The 18,894-nt window shown below is 63.0% G+C and overlaps 2 protein-coding genes across 3 annotated transcripts; both read left to right on the plus strand.

Annotated features, from left to right (window-relative positions):
• Positions 1–97: 97 nt before the first annotated feature.
• CHLRE_17g709900v5 (uncharacterized protein) lies at positions 98–13,429 on the plus strand. Of its 2 annotated transcripts, none has more exons than XM_043072057.1 (20): positions 98–158; positions 660–722; positions 1,087–1,330; positions 1,552–3,005; positions 3,233–3,494; positions 3,717–3,860; positions 4,093–4,998; positions 5,194–6,394; positions 6,620–6,854; positions 7,131–7,180; positions 7,428–7,672; positions 7,893–7,955; positions 8,108–8,251; positions 8,511–8,636; positions 8,855–8,985; positions 9,188–9,269; positions 9,480–9,534; positions 9,701–9,765; positions 9,993–10,084; positions 10,400–13,429. In XM_043072057.1, the coding sequence occupies exons 1-20, from the start codon at positions 145–147 to the stop codon at positions 10,902–10,904; spliced, it is 6,081 nt and encodes a 2,026-aa protein (XP_042914516.1). In that variant the 5' UTR covers positions 98–144; the 3' UTR covers positions 10,905–13,429. The 2 variants fall into 2 exon arrangements, with proteins under 2 accessions (XP_042914516.1, XP_042914517.1); XM_043072058.1 differs by having other exon boundaries at positions 1,555–3,005.
• A 558-nt stretch (positions 13,430–13,987) lies between these two features.
• CHLRE_17g709950v5 (uncharacterized protein) lies at positions 13,988–18,856 on the plus strand. The gene is made up of 8 exons (XM_043072059.1): positions 13,988–14,586; positions 14,679–14,753; positions 15,146–15,239; positions 15,549–15,608; positions 16,136–16,201; positions 16,865–17,008; positions 17,300–17,402; positions 17,756–18,856. The coding sequence occupies exons 1-8, from the start codon at positions 14,162–14,164 to the stop codon at positions 17,935–17,937; spliced, it is 1,149 nt and encodes a 382-aa protein (XP_042914518.1). The 5' UTR covers positions 13,988–14,161; the 3' UTR covers positions 17,938–18,856.
• The last annotated feature ends 38 nt before the right edge of the window (positions 18,857–18,894 follow it).

An 18,894-nucleotide genomic window follows, 5' to 3' on the forward strand; every position in this document is an offset into this window, starting at 1 on the left:
CCTGTTGACAGTAGCCACAGACGTAGCTATTGATTGGGTTAATACGGAGGTTGGAATCTATTACAACCAGAGGAGGGCCCCGACCTGATCAACGTTCCCGCACCAGGGCTTGCATCTTCGGGCAGCGGCAAGAAACGGGCCCTAATGCCGGCCCTCGGGCGAGAAAGATAGGGCATTTCCGGGGTTGCATTCTCGCCGGCGTGGGGCTGCACACGGTCCCCGAATCTCGCCAACTCCCCCTACCTTCCCGGGATGGTTTGGGGGGGTTTTAGATTCACGATTATTTAAGAAGTGAAGGCGTAGCCAGGTACAGTAGTACAGCGCCAAACGCTAAAAACTAGGCTTTGGGGGGACTCTGGATGCCGTGGGCGAGAACGTGATTAGTGTCCGTCTCGCCAGCGGCGGCGGCCTACCCCTGGAAGTTGCAAGCCCTGTCCCGCGCGAGGCTGGGCCAACCGCTCCCCCGTTTCCGTGCGGGCGCGCACACGCACACAAACACACACATACACACACATATGCATCGGCCACAGCAGGGACTGCTGCTGGCCACGACCAAAAGTGGCTAAGCATCTACACAATGCTGTGCCTGGGCACACAATCGAATGCTGCTTTGGGCATGCATTGTTACGAGCGATTGGCCATTGTGACCTGACGCGTAGGTCTGAGAGGATTGTGGCGAGCTTGGATGCCATTGAAGCAGGACTGCCCTGCGGCCAAGCGAGGTGCGTGGGGGCCCGCCTGCGCGCGCGCGAGGGTGGGGCACTAGGGGCACGCGGCGCTTGTTACAGCTGTGGGTCTACCTGTGACCCGGGCCCGGCACACGGGCGCCGCAGCCTACCAGTCTACCAACAGAAGGACTGCTGGCGAGGGCGCCCTCAAACGCCGGCACTCGGACAACCTGCTGACCTGGCCGCCCTGCTGCAGACGGCTGCGCTGCCGTTATGAAGCCAAGCCATGACATTAACGCCACTACTTCCTCGGTATCCGGAACCGCGGTGCCCCACGCCTTTGTTCTATATGCTGTGCCGCACGCGCTTGCATACTTACTTGACGTTGTTGCTTGCTGCAATCCACTGCGGCTTGCAGCCTGATGGTGTTCGGTCCGCATGCCGCCACCGGTACCTCTGGGGGCATGATCGGAGGCGCCGCGGACGTCGGCTCATTGGGTGCTGCTGGTGGCCCAGACGGCCCACTCAGTGGTGATTGTGGTGGTGGCGGCGGCTGGGTGTTCTGCAGCACCAGCGGCGCCGCGGCGGCCATGCACCCGCTCTGCGCCCCGCACCACGCGGGCTGGATGGCAACGCTTCGTGACAGCCTGCATTTCTGCAAGGTGCGCGCGTGATGCATGCGTGCACAGGGTGCCGGCGCGAAGGTACCCGCTGCTGCACATGACAACAGGCTAGTCGCGGGAACTGCCAGGTTGGTTACTTGTTAGGTAGCCTTGCCGCATACATGCATGCTCCCGCCAGCAGTGGATGGATGGCATGTGGACCTACAGAGGTCGCATGGTTGACTGTACACAACCATCACCCAAACCTCATCCACCCACAGCAGGAGGCGAGTGCTATGGCTGCCGCTGCTGAAACAGCCATGCCAGGAAACGACACGGCGGCGGCAGCTGCTGGCGCGGCGCCGGCGGCAGTGCGGGAGAGGGCAGTAGTGGTCGCCTACCGGCTCTCCGACATGCAGCAGCAGCATAGCAACCTAATGGTGTTGGCGCCGGCCGCACCAGCCCTCGCGGCGGCGGCGGTAGCAGCGGTCGCCGCACCCATCGTGACGGTGCGGCCGCTGCCATTGAGCCTGGCGCCTGCAGAGCTGCTGGCACTGCCCGTGTTCCACATGAGAGGTGGCCGGGAGCGGCTGACAGCGGTGCTGCTGCTCAGCGGCCTGCAGTGCGGCAGTAGCAGCGGCACGCTCGACGCCGGGGAGGCTGTAGCAGCGGCTGCGGAGCCGCAGCAGCAGCCGGCGGCTGCGGCGGCGGCGGTGGCTCAGCGGCGTGTTGTGTCCGGCCCGCCGCACCAGCAGCAGCTGAAGCTGGGCCTCAATGATTACCGGGAGCTGCAACGGCTGTCGCAGTTTGTTGGCTTCGGCTTGTTCGCAGACCCCAGCCACTCAGCCTTCCTGTCCCAGGTGGCGGCGCAGCTGGCGGCAGTGGCCGGCAGCCACGGCCTCCACGACGCCATCGTGGCTGTGTTGGACACGGTGCCTGAGCTCATTCGCTCCCGCACCTCGGTCCTCGGTCGGCCGCTGCTGGCCGCCTGCACCGCACCGCTGCCGCCGCCCACGCCCGCTAGCCAGCACCCACCTGGGATAACAGGCGCAGCAGTCGCAGGCGGCGGCACAGGCGGCGGCACAGGCACGGTGATGGTGGGCGGGGGCTCAGCTGCCGGGGGCTCAGCAGCAGCAGCTGCAGCAGCTGCGGCAGTAGCGCAGGGCGCCGCCAGCGCACAGCAGCATAGCGACCTCGTGGCCATGACGGCGGCTGCCAGTGGTGCTGGTGGCGGCGCGCAAGCTACAGATGGCGGCCCAACCAGCTTCAGCACAAGCGGGGCGGCGGGGTCAAACCCGGTCGTTGTGTTTGCGCACCGCAGCAGGACGGCTGTCGGTCAGGCGGGGTATCAGCAGGACGCAAACCATCCCGGGGCCACCGCCAATAATGCGGGCGTCATTGGTGGCAGCGGCGGAGCCAACACCTCGCTTTTACACAGTGCCTCTGCCTCAAACCTGCCTCCCGTGAATCAAAGCCTGTTAGGGCGCCTGCCCAACTCTCCACTGGGTGGCGGTGGTGGTGGCGGTGGACTTGACTCGGGAGCTCCATCGCGCCTTCAACGCGTGCACAGCATGGGCTGCATGCGTGGCGTCGTTGGTGATGGTGACGGCGGCACTGGTGTGAGCGGCGGCGGGGCGGCAAGCAGCAGCCGGACACTGGCGGCAGCGCCGGAGCCGTCTCGGATCAAGGCGGTTCGGATGCAGCTTCCGCGCTCTTTGCTGTTGAAGGCCATCAAGTGAGCGCGGGGCATAGTGTAACTTGTTTGTTGTTTTTTGTTGCGACTGGATGGGCTGCGTGCATGGGGTACACATAGGCAGTATCTGGTTTGTGCCGGCACCGCGCGGCCTTTGGACACTAGCTTGGTGGCTTGCTGGGGTGCCTGCTGGCCCTGCTAGATAGCTGTCATCTTAGGTACCCGCTGCTGACCCCTGCCGCTGGCTGCTGTGCTCTACTGCACCGCAGGGCGTCGGGCGGTCCCCAACAAGCACAACAAGCATCGCAACCAATGCCGGCGGGGACTAATCTGTCATCGCTTCGCCGGCAGCCACCAGGTGTGCACATCACCTCCCTTAGCAGTATGCTAGGCCAGGTGCAGCAACATCAACACCAACAGCAGCTGCTGGTGGGACGGCGCCCGACCGGCATCAGCAGTGTCAGTGTCGGCACGCACAACAGCACATCGGGCGCTGTAGCTGCGGCGTTTGGCGGCGGAGCCATGTCAACGGTAGGTCATCACTCATGCCTCGGGTCATCACACGCACAAACCCTGTCCCGCTGCGTTTGCGGTCCAAGCATTTGGTATGCTGCAGCTGCCTACTCTGTCTCTCTGTTGATTCTGTGGGGGCGTGTCTACCTTTTGATACAGCTGCCCTTACTAACTCACCAACAAACTGCTACGGCCTGACAAAACCACATGACTGCTGAACCAAATGCTGCGACTTGACAGGGCTCCGCCTTCGCCTCCGTCAGTGGTGGCGGCCTTCGGCACACGCACCCGCAGCTGTCCGCTCTGTCCCTCGCCACCGGCCGCAGCCCTGCCTCCACACTCACACTATCGGACGCAAGCGCACACGTGCTAGAAGATCATCACGTAAGAATGGTGCTGAGCACTGCATGTGTAGCAAATGATGGCCTGCACAAGCGGCGCACTGCGGCGCACGCACGACCATGGATACCACCAGCGTGCATCTCCTGCTACTCTTTGGTGCCGCTACCTCTCAGCTGGCCTCAGGCTCTCTGCTTTCCTTGTATGTGCTCCCTGCTTTCCTTGCACAACAGCGCATGCTGCTCCTTGCATCATCACCATGTGTGCGTACACACAGGCGCTGCGAGATGTGCTGCTGGCTGGCAACTTGCTTGGCGGCGTCAGCCCGGGTGCTGTGGTGTTGTGCGTGGAGGGCGCGCCGCTGCCGCGTGGCACTCTGCACAACGCAGCAGCCCTACTGGCCTCTTCGAGCCTGGCAGCCGCCTGCGGCGCCGCTGGCGTGTCCGGCTGCTCCACCGGCACTGCAACCATCGGCGGCACCAGCGCCGCCGGCATGCAGTCATCACACACGGGCACGGTAAGCAGCGCTTGCGGCGGCAACGGGATGAGTGCGGCTGCCAGCAGCGCGCTCATGACCGCACACAGCGTGCCCGGGCAGCAGCATGCCGCTCCCGGCCCCATGCCCTCGTTCGTCAACTCCCCGCCCGCACCCGGCGTCGCCTCCGCTGCTGGCACCGGCAGCATGTTCGGACATCCATCCTGGTTCCCGCCTTCCGCCACGCCCGGTGACGTCGACGGCGTGGCCGCGCCCGCCGCTGCCGGCATGGGCCCGGCGCAATCCTCGGGTGCGGCTGCAGCAGGCAACCTTGGTGACGCCGCCGGCAGCCAGGTACTTTCCAAGCCGGCAGCTGGGGTGGGCTCGGCGGCGGTGGCATCTGCCGCCGACGCGGCGCCGCACGGCGGCCCCCAGAACAGACCGACCTTACTGTCCGCGCTGGACAGCGTTGCAATGTCGTACAGTGGTGGTGGCGGCGGCGGCAGCGGTGGTGGCGGCGGATTGGCGAGCCAAGGCGCCAGCAGCCTGATGGCAATGGCGGGCAGCACACGACTGCTGGCGACTGCTGGCATGCCGATGGTGACGGCGCCGGCCCCTGGTCGGCTGGCTCTGTACCTGGTGTTTGCGGAGACGCTGCCGGCGGGCGTGTTGCAGATGGTGGAGGCCGAGCTCAAGCAGCTCATGCCGGTGCGTGGCGGGTTGGCTTGGGAGCTCCCGAGCGAGGTCGCATGCGTGTGCGGTGTGTCGCACATGGGAGGCAGGTGCTTTCAGTTGGTCGTGTGCAGGCCCGCAGCGTCTCGTCTGCCTGCTGTCGCGTTGCGCTGCTCGTCTCGCTCTGAAGCGCGCAGCTCTGAAGCCCTGCCTTGCCGCGGTTTTGCACAGATGGTGTTTGCGTGCTTCCGGGCCGTGCTGTCGGGCGGCAACTTCAGCCCCGTACCTGCCATGCCGTACGGTACGCCGCTGGTCACCCTCGCCCAACCGCAGTACAGCCGCGTTCCGTCTGACTGGCGCCTGCTGTACGAACAGGTCACAGGCCGTACCGTGCCATTGCCCAGTCTGGCCATGACGTTCAGTGGCGCGGGCGCAGGCGCAGGCGGGGGCGGCATGGGTAGCGCGGCGGGGGTGCTGTCGGGGGCCGCGGCTGGCGGCGGCGCCCTTTTATCGCGAATGATTTCAGGCTTGGAGACCGTGTCCGAGATTGATTCGCAGCTGCTGGACCGGATGCAGCAAATGCAAACCCAGATCCCAAACCAGCAGCAGCAGACCGGTTTTGGAAGCATCATGAGTCTGTGTGCAGGAAACCAAGGCCAGCTGGCGGCGATTGCGGCAGCAACTATGGCTGGCGGCGGCGTGGCTCGCGACGCGCCGGGAGGCGCCGCTGCAGCCGCAGCCGGCCCCGCCGCTCTGTACGCGATCGACAATCTGCGAAGCATCTTGACGCCGCCACCAAGCCCCATGCGCAGCTTAGGTGGCGGCGCAGGCATGGCCGCCCGGCGGCCCCATTTGCTAAGCAGCAGCCCTGCAATCAGTGGCGCCACCGGCGGTGAACCAGCACCTGCCGGAAGTGCGTCGGCGGGCGGCGCCGCTGGCGGCATGCTCGGTGGCAGCAACTTGCTATCATCGCCGCGTGGCACGGCGGCGGGCGGGGCTGTGCGCCAGGCATCCGGCGCCATCAAGTCCCATGGCGGTCCACAGCCGGGAGGCGATGTGGGCAGCAGCAGCGGTGGCGGCAGCGGCGGCGGCACTGCCAGCTTGGCCGCGGCACTAAAGCGGCGGCTGACTGAGAGGTCCGGCTCCGACGGTGCCTTCAAGGCCCTTCTGGGCCTGGTGGCGTCAGGGCAAGGGGCCGGTCGCGGCCAGATTAGCAGCGGCAGTATGTCTGGATCGGCGGCCGCCGGTGCAGCGGCCTCCGTCAGTGCCCGACTGCAGCTGCCGGGGGTCACAGGCGGCGGTGCTGGCAGCGTTGCCGGCTTCGTGAGCGGCCTGAACTTGTACGGTGTGGGCGGTGGGGGTGTGTGCGGCGGCGTGGGGCTGTTTGGTGTGGGCCAACTGGACACGGCACCTGTCGACAGCTTGCTGGAGGGTAAGTAGCTGGCAGCTTCCTTGCTGATGGAAGCAAGACTGGAGGGACAGCAATATGTTAATAAATCAGCACGCGAACAGTTGGGGTTCTTGGCCGCGTGTTTACAATGATCTGGTGTGCCGCGATACCTGATCCGCAATCCAGAAGCCTGTCCCCATGCATGACCGGCACACTGCTGCTGGCTTACCGTACGTGCCATACCCGCGCCATGTCAACCCGCCGCAGTGTCCAAGGCTGGCTGTGCCAACGCGGCGAACTGGCTGTACAATTCCTCGCCTGAGGTACAGCTGGAGGAAGCACTGCAGGCCGCCGCCGCCGCCACCGCCTCTGGCAGCATGCCACGGGCCTCCGCCGCAATGCTTGCCGCACAGCAGCAGCAGAACACGGAGCTGCTTGTGAGCACGGTGCGGTCGAGGCTGACGGCGGCACTTGCGGGCTCGGAGGACACCGAGCAGGCCAGGTGAGCGGCTGCTGGCGGCATCAGTGTGTGCTTGTTGACGTGTGCATATGGACCAGTAGGTATGGCTGGCAACCGGCGCCAAGGACACAGCGCATGATCCCAGCATTCGGATGCTGCCAATGGCGATGTCATTAGCTGCGCTCTTTGTTTCTGCTTTGTGTGACATGCCGTTAAGTGCCTGCACACGCACACGCACACACACACATACACACACACGCACACACACACACACACACACAGGTTTGCGCAACGTTTTCCTTGTGCTCTTTAACACAGGGCGGCGCTCCACCAAGACCTGGAAGCAATCGAGCTCCTGGACGTGCTGGGTGGGTGCCGGCCATGTGCAGCAATGCTGTCGAGCAATAGCACTCTCTGCTGGTATTCTGGGGCACTCTGTCGCGCTTTGTTGCCTCATTGTATCCCCACCTGCTGGATGTACGTTGTACGTGACGGTGATTGTGACTGCGGCTGCGGCTGCGGCTGCGGCTGCTGTGGCTGTCTCTTCAGCCCAAGCGATCGCCTTAACTTGATTCGTCCCTGCGCCTTCGTGCTGGTGTGTGCCGTCTGTTGCAGGTCGTGGTGGCCAAGGCGTGGTGTTCCGCGGGACCATGCACGGGCTGGAGGCTGCCATCAAGGTCTTCGCGCAGAACCAGGCCGTGGCGGCCAGCCAGGCCGGACAAGACAAACAGGCGGCCGCCCTGAAAGCCAAGGAGCAAGAGAGACAGAAGGAGCGGGACATGAACGACCCACTCGCGGACAGCAGCGAGGGAGAGGTGCACACTGCGGGCGCCGAGGCGGCGGAGGGCCTCGTGCGTCAGGTGAGGGCGCGCGGTAGGGCTTGAAATCTGGGGGTTGGGGAGGTAGGTGCGGCTGGCAGAAAGGGAAGCGCGCGTGGATGCATGGGGTTTGGTGTCGCCGTGCCACGTGCCTCGGCCCACGCCCCCGAGTTGCTATCGCCCCCAAGCCCCGGGGGCCCGGGTCTTTGCCGGCCACCCGTGCGCGACTGTGCGTGCAACATATACTGCATCCAATCAACAGGCAAAGCGCAGCGCAATGGAAGTGGCCGTGTCGCAATCCATCAGCCACCCAAACATCGTCCAGGCAAGTCTGCTGGGGTGTACGGTGTGCACAAACCAGCATGGCGTGAACGGGTCCGACCATGAAGGCATCACCATGGGCACCACGTAGTCACCGCGACACAGCCTTGCCCACCGCATCACAGCTGTACTTGTCCTATGCACAAACATACTCAGGTGTACGCTGCGTTCAGCGGTGTGGTTGTGGTTCGCTGCCACTACCGCGACAGCCCGCTGCCGGTGCTGCGGCTGTGCGCGCCCGATGACGCCATGCTGGGAAACAGCGACCCAGGCCCCCTCAATCAGGTCCTGTGCCTGGAGGTGCGTAAATGCGCTTGAGAGCACAAGCAGACAACCTCATCGGGCTCGGTACACAGGCATGTCACACCATACGTGTGACGGATCGCGCACTACCAATTCTGACACCCGCAGACGTGTACCGTGTGTCGGCCTACCAGCCCTGAGCCCCTGACCACATCCGCACATTCCGCACGCACGCCCCCCCCCCCCACGCACGCTGTCATCTTACCTTGTGCTCCCTAACACGTATTGTTATGTTTCGGTTTTTCCCTTGACGCAGTATTGTGACGTCGGCACGCTCCTGGCCGCCTCTCGCTCGGGCGCCTTCCGCCAGCCGTGCGCCACGGGCCCCGCCAACGGTGCCATCTGGCCGGCGCTGGTGCCGCTGTACACGAGCCTGCTGGAGGTGGGTGCGGTGCAGCTAGGTGGCTGCAATTAAGTGTCTGTAAGCACATCTGCCTTCCCGTCACACTTGTAAACCGCTGTCCTTTGCGGGACACGAGGGGCATGAAGCATGCACGCGCACGCCGTTTGTTATCGAGCACAAGGGAAGGAAGCGTGCCGTGTGCGTGTGTATGTGTGTGATTACCGCGTAGCAACGCCTTGCTTGTTGCGTCCTCGCAGGTTGCGCTGGCGCTGCGGCACCTGCACTCCCGGCGGCTGGTTCACTGCGACGTCAAGGCCGCCAACGTGCTGCTCAAGAGCTCCACACGCGACCCCCGCGGCTGGACCTGCAAGCTCAGTGACTTCGGCTGGTGAGCGAGAGGACGTCTTGCTAACCCTGCGTGAGGGCTGCTGCCCACGCACGCATCGTGCCGGGAGCGACCGAGCGAGTGTCCCGCTGACAGCGCAAGGGCGTCACAGACATACTCGCATGCCGCACGTGTCTCAGAACGCATGCACACTCGCTGTACGCAACTGTCGCTGTGGCTGTCCCATTTGCTTTGCCTGCTGCAGTGTACGGCTGATGAAGGACGCCGGACCGGATGGGGCGCTCGGCTTCCGTGTGACGCACCCGCTGGGGACCGTGGGGCACATGGTGAGGTGAACAGCAGCAGTACGTGTTAGAGCCCATGCAGCAGGTCCCTTGGCGATCCGTTCGGTGCTTTCGGCGGAGGGGTGATGCGCCCTGTCGCCACGGCTGGCTACCGTACGGTATGTGGCATGAAGCTGATGCAGAGGCACACACCGGCATGCCGATCAACATGTGGCTTACGGGGCTTGTCCACTGCTGTTTCTCCTCGCCCAGGCTCCGGAATGCTTTGTCAAGGGTGCACTATTGGGCGCCGCAGTCGATGTGTACGGTAAGGAGCGTTGAATTCGCCACCGCTGTTAGCAGCCACAGGGCGGGCCGCGGTCTTGCATCGAGGCTCTCAGGTCCCCGACTTGTACTACAAATATCGGACGGTGCACCGCTCACGTTCTGGCGCAAACCTTCTCCCTCCTCCCTCCCGCCCTGTCCCGTTGCAGCTCTGGGCGTTATGATGTACGAACTGCTCATGTGCCGTACACCGTACAGCAACATGAACCCGCAGGTGTGTAGTTGGGTCGGGTGCCAAAGTTTCATGATGAGTGAAGTGTGAATGCGCACGTCCGGCACTGACTGTGCGTGTCAGCCCGCACGCGCTGAATACGTTGCTCAGGGATAGATGCCACGGATAGATGCTGTGCCTTTTCCCTAAGTGCGTGTACCCGAAGTGTGTTCCGGCGCGCTAGCGATTTGCTACCCCCCGCTCACAAACTCATCACCTCACACGCACAGGATGTTCCGCGTCAGGTGCTGCGGTCGGGCGTGCGACCCGTGTTCCACCCGCTCGCCCCCGCGCCCTACGTCAGCCTTGCAGCCCGCTGCTGGTGCGTGTGCGTGTACGGTAGCTAGCTGGCCCACACATATGCATGCCCGTGCATGCAAATGAACAACCTGCCTATCATAGACAAGCTGCGCGGCCACACGTTTATCATTATGACCATTGCACGCTTTACACCACGCACGCTCCGCCTGCGTCGTGCAACACAATACACGCACGCACAGGCGCACAGGCGCGCACACACACATAACCGTGGAAACCGTAGTCACACACACACACACACACACACACACACACACACACACACACACACACACACACACACACACACCACACATACGGTACATGGGGCCGCGCGCAGGTCTGCGAGTCCGCGGAGGAGGCCCACCGCCTCCGAGCTCGTGACGGCCCTGCAGGGGCTGCTGGTGGAAGCCCAGGCGGCAGCTGCGGACGCGGCAGCAGGCAGCGCAGGCGCCGGAGGCGGCCGAGCAGCTGCAGGGACGGCGGCGCGGGCCCAGCAGCCCGCCGCACCCGCCGCCGCACCGCCCGCTGCCCCCGCGCCTGCTGCCATGCCCGCTGCGCCGCTGCCGGGTCGGGTGGGTGCGCCGGCGCCAGCAGGGCCAGTCGCTGTGGGACCCGCGGCCGGGTCTGCTGCTCCTCATCAGCCTGTGCAGCAGTCCAGGGCAGCGCCTGCGGCCGTCAAGGCTGCCGCCGGGCCCGCGCTGGCGACGCCGCCGCATGGAGGCGCGCGTGGCCCAGTGCCTCTGCAGCAGGCTGCACCGCCAGCGGCGGCAACGCCCGAAACCGTTTCTGTGAAACGGCTGGAGCAACAGCAGCAGCTACTGCGTCAAACCAGGCAACCTTAGGGCGTCATGTCATCAGGCACAACGAATGGACGGTGGCAGCGGCAGCAGCAGCAGCAGCAGCAGGATGACGCAACAGCCGCAGCGTCCAAAAGTTGTAGTACGATTGGCAGGCGGCATGTTGGCACGGTAAGGGTAGGGGCGGGAAGCAGTGGAGATAGTTCAGGGAGGCAGGAGTGGGGGGCATTGCAGGCAGCCGCATAGCTAGGCAACCGCCGCCAACAGTGGAGGACTGGACGTAAGTCGCCTCTCGATAGCATGCACGGGGTGTGCCGGATGGATGGCTCGCTGGCTACCTGTGCAGCCTACACTCTTTTGCACGGACGCGCTGTCTACGATTGAAAGAGGTTCCCCTCCAAGGGGAATGGGGCTGAGCCCATCAGATGAGACCATCAGTGGCCGAAGGTGCGGCGAACCTTAGAAAGCTACAGGCAACCTATCTAGTTGGGCAATCTTACTGAGTACGGAATTCTTGTGGGAGGTTGAAGATTGGGCAGTGACAGAATATATGAGGCACAGGTTCTTATCACCTTGACATGGAAGGGGGTGGGGAAGAAGTCATTTTTTACTCCACATCAATAAGGCGGTAGGAAGGCTCCATTCCGAACCCAACTAAAATTGTAGACGGGGTCATCATCGTATGTGCAAGATGGAGTTAATTAATCGAGCAGTCGCCACGGTGCGTCACGGTGCCATTCTTGCTGATCACTTCAGGGCCAGTCATCATCATACATCTTGTTGTTTGGCCACGGGTTGGCATCTGCGTCTTTGTCTAGCTAGGTAATTTTGAGTATCTTCGATGGCGGTCAGTGGGGTCATTGAATGTGCATGCCAGTTGGGTGCTCGGTAATGCGTGCTAGGTATGCAGGCAATGGCACGAGGTGGTTTGGTAGGGTCACGCGGCGGCCTCAGCACCTTCGTATGGAGCGGTGCAGAACGGAGTGTGTATGGAAGGAGACGGAAATGCTCTTGTTCCAAAGAAACCCATGAGACTTGTTCAATGCAACGTCCGGCTAGCTTGGCTGTGCAGCATCAGCTACTGTGGAATGCGAGGGCGAGGGCATACTGATAACTGCTGCCGGTCACCAAGTGTGAGTGTCCTTGACAAGATATATGTGTGTGTGTGTGTGTGTGTGTGTGTGTGTGTGTTTGTTTGTTGGGCCATGGCAATGCATGGCAACGAACACAGGGACTTACGGGACCTCTCCCTCTGAGGTGCGTCCGTGATTCACTAGGCCTTGCTTGGCGCACTGGCATGCGTTGTCACATCTGCAGGCGATGGTTGCCATGTTGCTTGTTTAGTACTGCTTGTTGTTTATTATTTGGATACCTGTGCCGCGTGCGGCGGGCGTTTCCCAATTTTTGGGCTGAGCCCCTGCCCCTGAGCGAAGCGATCCAGGGGGGGGCGAAGCTCCCAAGGATTGCCCCTGTCCGTGCCTGCCTGCAGCGGCACAGGGCCTGGCGGCAGCGGCCCTGGGCCCAGCAGTTGCGGCGTGCATGTGCGTAGCCGAGGGGGCGAGCAAGGCCACGTGGAGGAGGAGATCGCGGCGTCGGTAGCAGTTTCTAGCAGACTAGCACTACGGTGTCTTCGAGGCTCAAACTTGGTGTGTTGTTGTATTGTGCGGTTTATTGGCTCGTGGTACCCCTGCTCGTGGGCAGGTTGGGGCGGATCGGCGGAATGCGTGCATACATCCAAGTCCTTCAGACTGTGTCTATTTGCGGATGCATTACAATAAAGACAAGAGAGATATTCAAGGCAACTTAGTATCGTGCCGTGCGTGGGCCCCTTGCTTTCTTATAAGCCACTATGGCATGTGCTGCGATTTGCTGGATGGCGGTGGTGCGCAGGTAGTTGTGCGATGGGACAGGGACAAGGCAGGTTGGTGAAGTCCCGTAGGGTGCAGCTGATTCCCAGACCCCAGCAGATGGCAAACAATTTGCAACCGCAGTGCATGAGCGCGCCAGAGCGCGCGGCTGGTCGAACGCCGGAGTTACTGTACCGACAAGTTGCTGGCTGGCTGGAAGTTTGCTCGGCTCCGGGCGTCCGGCCAGGCGCAGGTAGGTGTCCGTCGGATCGCCAGTAAGCGTGTTGGTGACGGTTCTGGCCATGACTGTATTATTGTCCGATTGTTATCATGCGGCGTGGCATAGACGTGTGCCGGAAAGCTGGAAGATACGAGCACTGAATTAGACCAAATGGGACTATGGAAGGCTGCACTGGGCTGCACAACCTTGCCAGCGTGTCAGGTTCCTAGCACAAGGATCTGGTCACCCCAATTGCCGTACGGCCCTTCAGTGCGGCGGGGGGGGGCGTCTTCGGGGTTGGTAGGGGTGCCCCGACGGCCAAAAGGTTCCCCGTGCTGCCAACCGCGCTCTCAGTCCCTCCAAATGCATGAATGGGAGGACCGTCTGCGCTCGCCTGAGGCTGAAATGGGCGGTTCTTGTTGGCAGTCCAGCAGTACGTGCGGGTGACGGTCGAGCCAAAGTGCGCTGAAAAGAGCTAGACGTTATTAAACACATAATCTATATTACACACTACATACCGGTATTGCCATAATGCAATCCAGCGCAAAATGCGGGCAAGCGACTTCGCGACCGGGGTCCCGCGAGCAGCCATTTTCTCAGTGCTTTATCGTTGCCGTGTCAATGAATAGCTATGAGTAGCAGTTTGGAAATCTCGTTAAGGGGCTAAAAGCAGCTCTTCGTGCACGATGTCGGGGCATGTCTCTGCATTTCGCGAGCTTGACAAGCGGACAGGTCACCTCCGAGCTTACGAGAGCATGTCTTATCATACGGATGCCACATGAGGGCATTTGGGATGGTTTGGACTTTGCGTGGAGGGGTGTGTATGGGCACGCACGCCCCTTAGTGAACCCGGGTTTGGAGTGGGTTGCAGCAATCAGTCGCGGTACCAGGGATGGCACCTTCAAGCACCTTATAACTGGTTTGTGGACCCGAGACTGTCATTTATATTTGCCAGCACACCGCAGCTCTTTGCGGAGTTGCCTTTCCCGAGACAATCCCCGCTGAAGCATGCAGGCCAAGACGCCGACCCGGAACAGTTGTTTTGTGCCACTGTTCAGCTAATTGCGTATTAACTAACAGAAATCATCATTCCTAGCTGTTGCTTTCTTGAAGCTGCTTGGGCAGGGCGGGGCCGGAACGCCGCCTGCCTGCTTGGGACGCTAGGAAATGCCACTTGAAGTCTTTTACCTATAGCTTAGTCCTGGGCCGTCGTGGCGTCGAACTAGGGGGCAACCATGCCCGCTCCGGCCTTTCTCCAAAAGCTGCTTGCGGAAAAGCCCAAGACACCGTCAGAGGTTGTCAGCAAGCTTACAGCTGCGTTTGAGGCCCTACAAGCAGCCCGGAGCGGCCGGGATGAGAAGGCGCTTGACAAGGCGCACGAGTCTGTCGCCAAGTACCTGGGGTACGCCAAGCTAGTGCTCTTTGGCGACGAGGAGCACGAGGCGACAAAGGAAAACGCGCTGGCGCTGGCCCAGGAGGCAGGCCGGACGGACTTGCTTTCGCTGATCGTAAAGAACCTGGCGGACCTTGAATTCGAGTCGCGCAAAGACGCGGCCCAGGTGTTCGGCGCCATCATCCGCATCAAAGACAACGATGAACGGGGGCCAGGAGCCGCCTACGTGCTGGCCCATCCGGAGATTCCGACGCTGCTGTTCGTTGGGTAGGTGCGGACGACCGATGGCATCTTCCCAGCCCTGCGCAGTGTGCCGCCGCGCGCCCCTCGCAGACCCCACTGCCCCCTGTTGCTCGCAGCTATGATGAGGCCGCCATCGCGCTCAACTGCGGCGCCATGCTGCGGGACTGCTTGCGAGACGACCAAATCGCCAAGTGCGTCTCGGGTTTGACGGCGCGCTGGCGGGGGCGACCGGGCCAGGCGCTGTTGCGGGGGTGCCCCTCGGAAAGCCACGCGGCCAGCACAGCACTGGTACTTGCTCTTTGCGGGACGCACGCCAGCGGCTGAGGATTGCTGGGTCCAGGGTGCCACGCCTGGTGGAGCAGTGCGGGCCACACAGCCTGCGGTGCTGCACGCTCTGGCCGCCGCAACCTGATTATACCGCTATGACCAGCTCCGGTCCCACGGACTACAGCACTGATTGAATATGACATCATCTCCTCATCGCTTGCAAAAGTAGTGTGGCGCGGTTGCGGCAATGTACGGCAATCAACAGTAATTTACGTGGAGCCCGCCTGCGTCCTTTTATTCCGCCCACCGTGCACAGGAAGGTGCTAGACGGGCCGGTGTTTCTCAAATTCTTCGACAAGGTGGAGGTGGCGAATTTCGAAATCGCTTCGGACGCGTTCAGCACGTTCAAGGTGGGCGGTGTGTAGGGGTGTGTGGCACGGGTGTGTGGGCAGCCTGGGCACTCGGCAGGCGGGGCCGAGTGCATGTGTGCGGTTGGGACATAGCCCATGCTATGGTCAGGCGTCGGTGCATTGGGCCCCAGGCATGCCCGTGGCAGCGGACCCCATCCAAGCTGGCCTGTCCTCACGGCTGATGCCGCCGCTACACGCCTGGCCTCCATGTGTCACACGTCCTGGCTTCCACCACCACCTCCTCATTACCACCTTCTCGCCACCTCTGCCTCGTCCTCACACCCCGCAACGCGCTGCGGCGGCCTGCAGGACCTGTTGACGCGGCACAAGGCGGTGGTGGCTCAGTACCTGCAGGAGCACTACACGGAGGTGGGGGAGGAGAGGAGCGTGGGAGGAGGGAGGAGGATGGATGGATTAGGGCGCTGTGGGGAAGAGAGGGGCTGGAACAACCCCAACGAGTACGAGACACCGTAATGTGGGAGAGGGACCCGCAGGACCAGGATATGCTGGTGGCATTGTGGTATGTGCGAGACGGTGCGAGTTGTGGCAGCGGCGGCAGCAACAGTGGGCGCTGGTGCCGCGTGCATTGGTCTGGTGTGCCAGTGGATAGCTGGACTGCAGTTCAGCGGCAGGAGCGCAGCCACGGAAGGAATGCCCTGTCCAAGTCTCCGGGGCGTTGAAACGGATTGCTAGGGGTTGCTAAGGGTCGTAGAAGAGTAGAAGAGCTGCAGGGTGACCGGTTGCAGCGATGCCAGCAGCAGAGGGTTGCGGTGCAGCCGCAGGGAATCATCAGGCAGCCGCACCTTTACTTCCCCGCTTCCTCCTAAGCCTTCGCGTGTCACCCTTACCAGTCTTATCTTACAAACATTGCGATGCCCGTATCTCTGCCGCCGCAGTTCTTCGGGGCGTACATCCGGTTACTGCAGTCCACCAACTACGTCGTGCGGCGGCAGTCGCTTAAGGTGTGTGTTTTGGGGGGGACTGCGAGATGGGGCGCAGCAGCAGGCGGGGCGGGGCCTGAGGCTGGGATAAGAGATGAGTCGAGGTTGTGGTGTTTGGCATGGAAGGGGCAGCTGCAGCAGCGGCAGCGCTGGAGCGGCGCCGGTACTGTGCTGGAAGCAGGAGCGGCGCTGGTTGTCACGGCATTGGGAGGGAGCGGCTGGGGGCTGAGGCCGCTGCGGACGGGGCCGAGGCCGCTGCGGCAGGGGCGAGGGGGGCGAGGGGGGCGAGGGGAGCTGATGGCGCACCGCTGGAGGCTGGCTGCAGAATGGCAGGAGCGGTATCGGTCGTATGCGGCGGCAACAGCTGCCAGCGCAGGGTCGGCTGCGTCGTCAGCCGTGCCCTACTTTACTCTGTTGGCGATGTGCGGGCTGGCTGCCGGGTAGGCGACTACCGGTACCGTAGGCTCCAGGCTGCTTGGGTGCTTGGATGCGCCTTGGGTTTTGGAGGCAGGGTGTCGCGTTCTGGCTTGGGCCTCTCGCGCCATCCTGCCCACAAGACCCGCCGCTGTTTGCCTCGGTGTGACGTCCGCGATGGCGGCCCTCTTGAGCATACCGTATATACAACCCCGCCCCGCAACGTGAACATCGCCGCCTCCGCCTCCCCACGCCACCTCCTGCCCGCAGCTGTTGGGCGAGCTGCTTCTGGACCGCACCAACGTCAAGGTGATGCTCAAGTTCGTGAGCGACGTGCAGCACCTGATGACCATGATGGTGCTACTCAAGGACCAGAGCCGATCCATCCAGTTCGAGGCCTTCCACGTGTTCAAGGTGGGAGGGGGGGCCGCGGCAGCCGTGAGCCGGGGGGGGGGGCGGGTGCGGAAATGGGGCGCGTGTGTGTGGGGGGGGGGGTGTAAATACTAGCCCAAACTAAACCAAACCAAGCTAAGCTAGCGGGGGGGCGTTGTGTGCGTGCGGCGTCCCTGACATGACAGCCCCGATGGGGTGGAAGCACGGGGCAGCCATCTGTCATGCCTGGATCCCCCTCCGCCGTCCCTGCAACCGCCACCCCTTCCCTCTCCCTCCCTCAACACCGCCCACCGGCCCTCCACCCCGCCCCAGGTGTTTGTGGCCAACCCCAACAAGCCCCAGCCCATTGTGGACATCCTGGCCAACAACCGCGAGAAGCTGCTCAAGTACCTGGAGGACTTCCACACCGAGAAGGGTGAGAGCAGCAGGGGACGGGACGGGACGGGACGGGACGGGACGGGACGGGACGGGACGGGAGGTAGGGGGAGGTAGGCGGGAGGTGGGCGGGAGGTGGGCAGGGCGTTCAAGGACGCGGAGGGTGCAGCAAACACGGAGAGCTATGAGGGGCGGGGCTTGGACTGATGTGGGCTTATGCAAGAGGAGAACGATGGAACTATGGAAGGGTGAGCGGGCAGGCGGGGCGGGGGCTGTAGTCTGTGTTCACAAGGCGGGGTGGCCACGATTGTATCCCTGTCATTCCATCCATTGCTGACGTGCGTGTGTCTGTGTGTACGTGTCTGTGTGCGCCCACGCAACCGGCACTTGCAGAGGAGGACGAGCAGTTCAAGGAGGAGAAGGCGGTCATCATCAAAACAATATCCATGCTCGGCAACCCGGCGCCCGCGCCGGCGCCAGCACCCGCCGCGGCCGCCCCGCCGGCAGCAGCACCGGCGCCAGCCCCGGCGCCCGCGCCAGCAGCACCCGCGTCCTCGCCACCGCAGGGGTCATAGACGCTTGGTCAGTGTCCAGGAGGCATGCGCTGTCATACAGGACGCTTGGCGGCGCAGGCATAGCCGTTCATGCAGCGTATGCATAGGGCGTGGTGTATCTTAGCATTGAGATTGAAAGCCGTGCTGCAGGCTGGTCTTGAAGTGCGGCGCGAATGGGCTTGTTTGCTAGCGTGGCGCATTGCGCAAGGCCCTGCATTGATTGTGGCCTGGCACGGCGGCGACGCGGCGGCACGTAAGCGGCAGCAGCCGCCTGACGCGCTCTGTCTGGTCGCTGATGCTGTGGCGGCGGGTGGAGTGTGGGGCGTCAGCCTGTCCTACTGCTGGGTGCCCATCAGCATTAGGAGTGCTATACGCTGGCCGGTGGGTGAGCATGTAGCGAGAGGTCTCGAACCACGGCCGGGGGTCGTCACCGAGGATAGAGGCGGGTTCAGGCTTGGGCTTCAGGTGGGAGCACAATGTGTGCGAGTGGTGCGCCGGCTCCGCTTTCTGTTTTGCGGATCAGACAGCGGAAAACGGTCGCTTGAGGGTGTAAGGCCTGTCAAGTATCGTTGATATGGCAGGCGCGGGGCGTTGAGCTCGCCGACTCAGGCGTTGCTGAAGCAAGTTGTCCGAGTGTTGGGCACTCGACGAAGAGGTTAGATGACTAGAGCGTGCGGTGGAAATGCCCAAGCGGAAGAGCTGAGCCGACAGGGGCTTTGGTGATACTGCTGTGGAGTCAAGGCAGTGCGAGGGCAGCACGATTGCGGCAGTCGGTGTGATGAGAGGTGGCGTGGGGGTTTCCACGAATCGTGCTTCAGTCACGAGAGAGAAGCGCGTGCCTGCACTCGATGCCCTCGAAAGACGCAGTAGGAAATGGACGCAGGGCGCCGGAGGTGTTGCAGAGGCTGGGGTGCTGCACCGGCTGTAACTCGACTGCGTTGGCGTATCGGCCGTATCCGCTGCTTACTCCCGCGGTCA

The sequence above is a fragment of the Chlamydomonas reinhardtii genome, chromosome 17 (genome assembly GCF_000002595.2).
Source record: "Chlamydomonas reinhardtii strain CC-503 cw92 mt+ chromosome 17, whole genome shotgun sequence".
Lineage (NCBI taxonomy): Eukaryota > Viridiplantae > Chlorophyta > Chlorophyceae > Chlamydomonadales > Chlamydomonadaceae > Chlamydomonas > Chlamydomonas reinhardtii.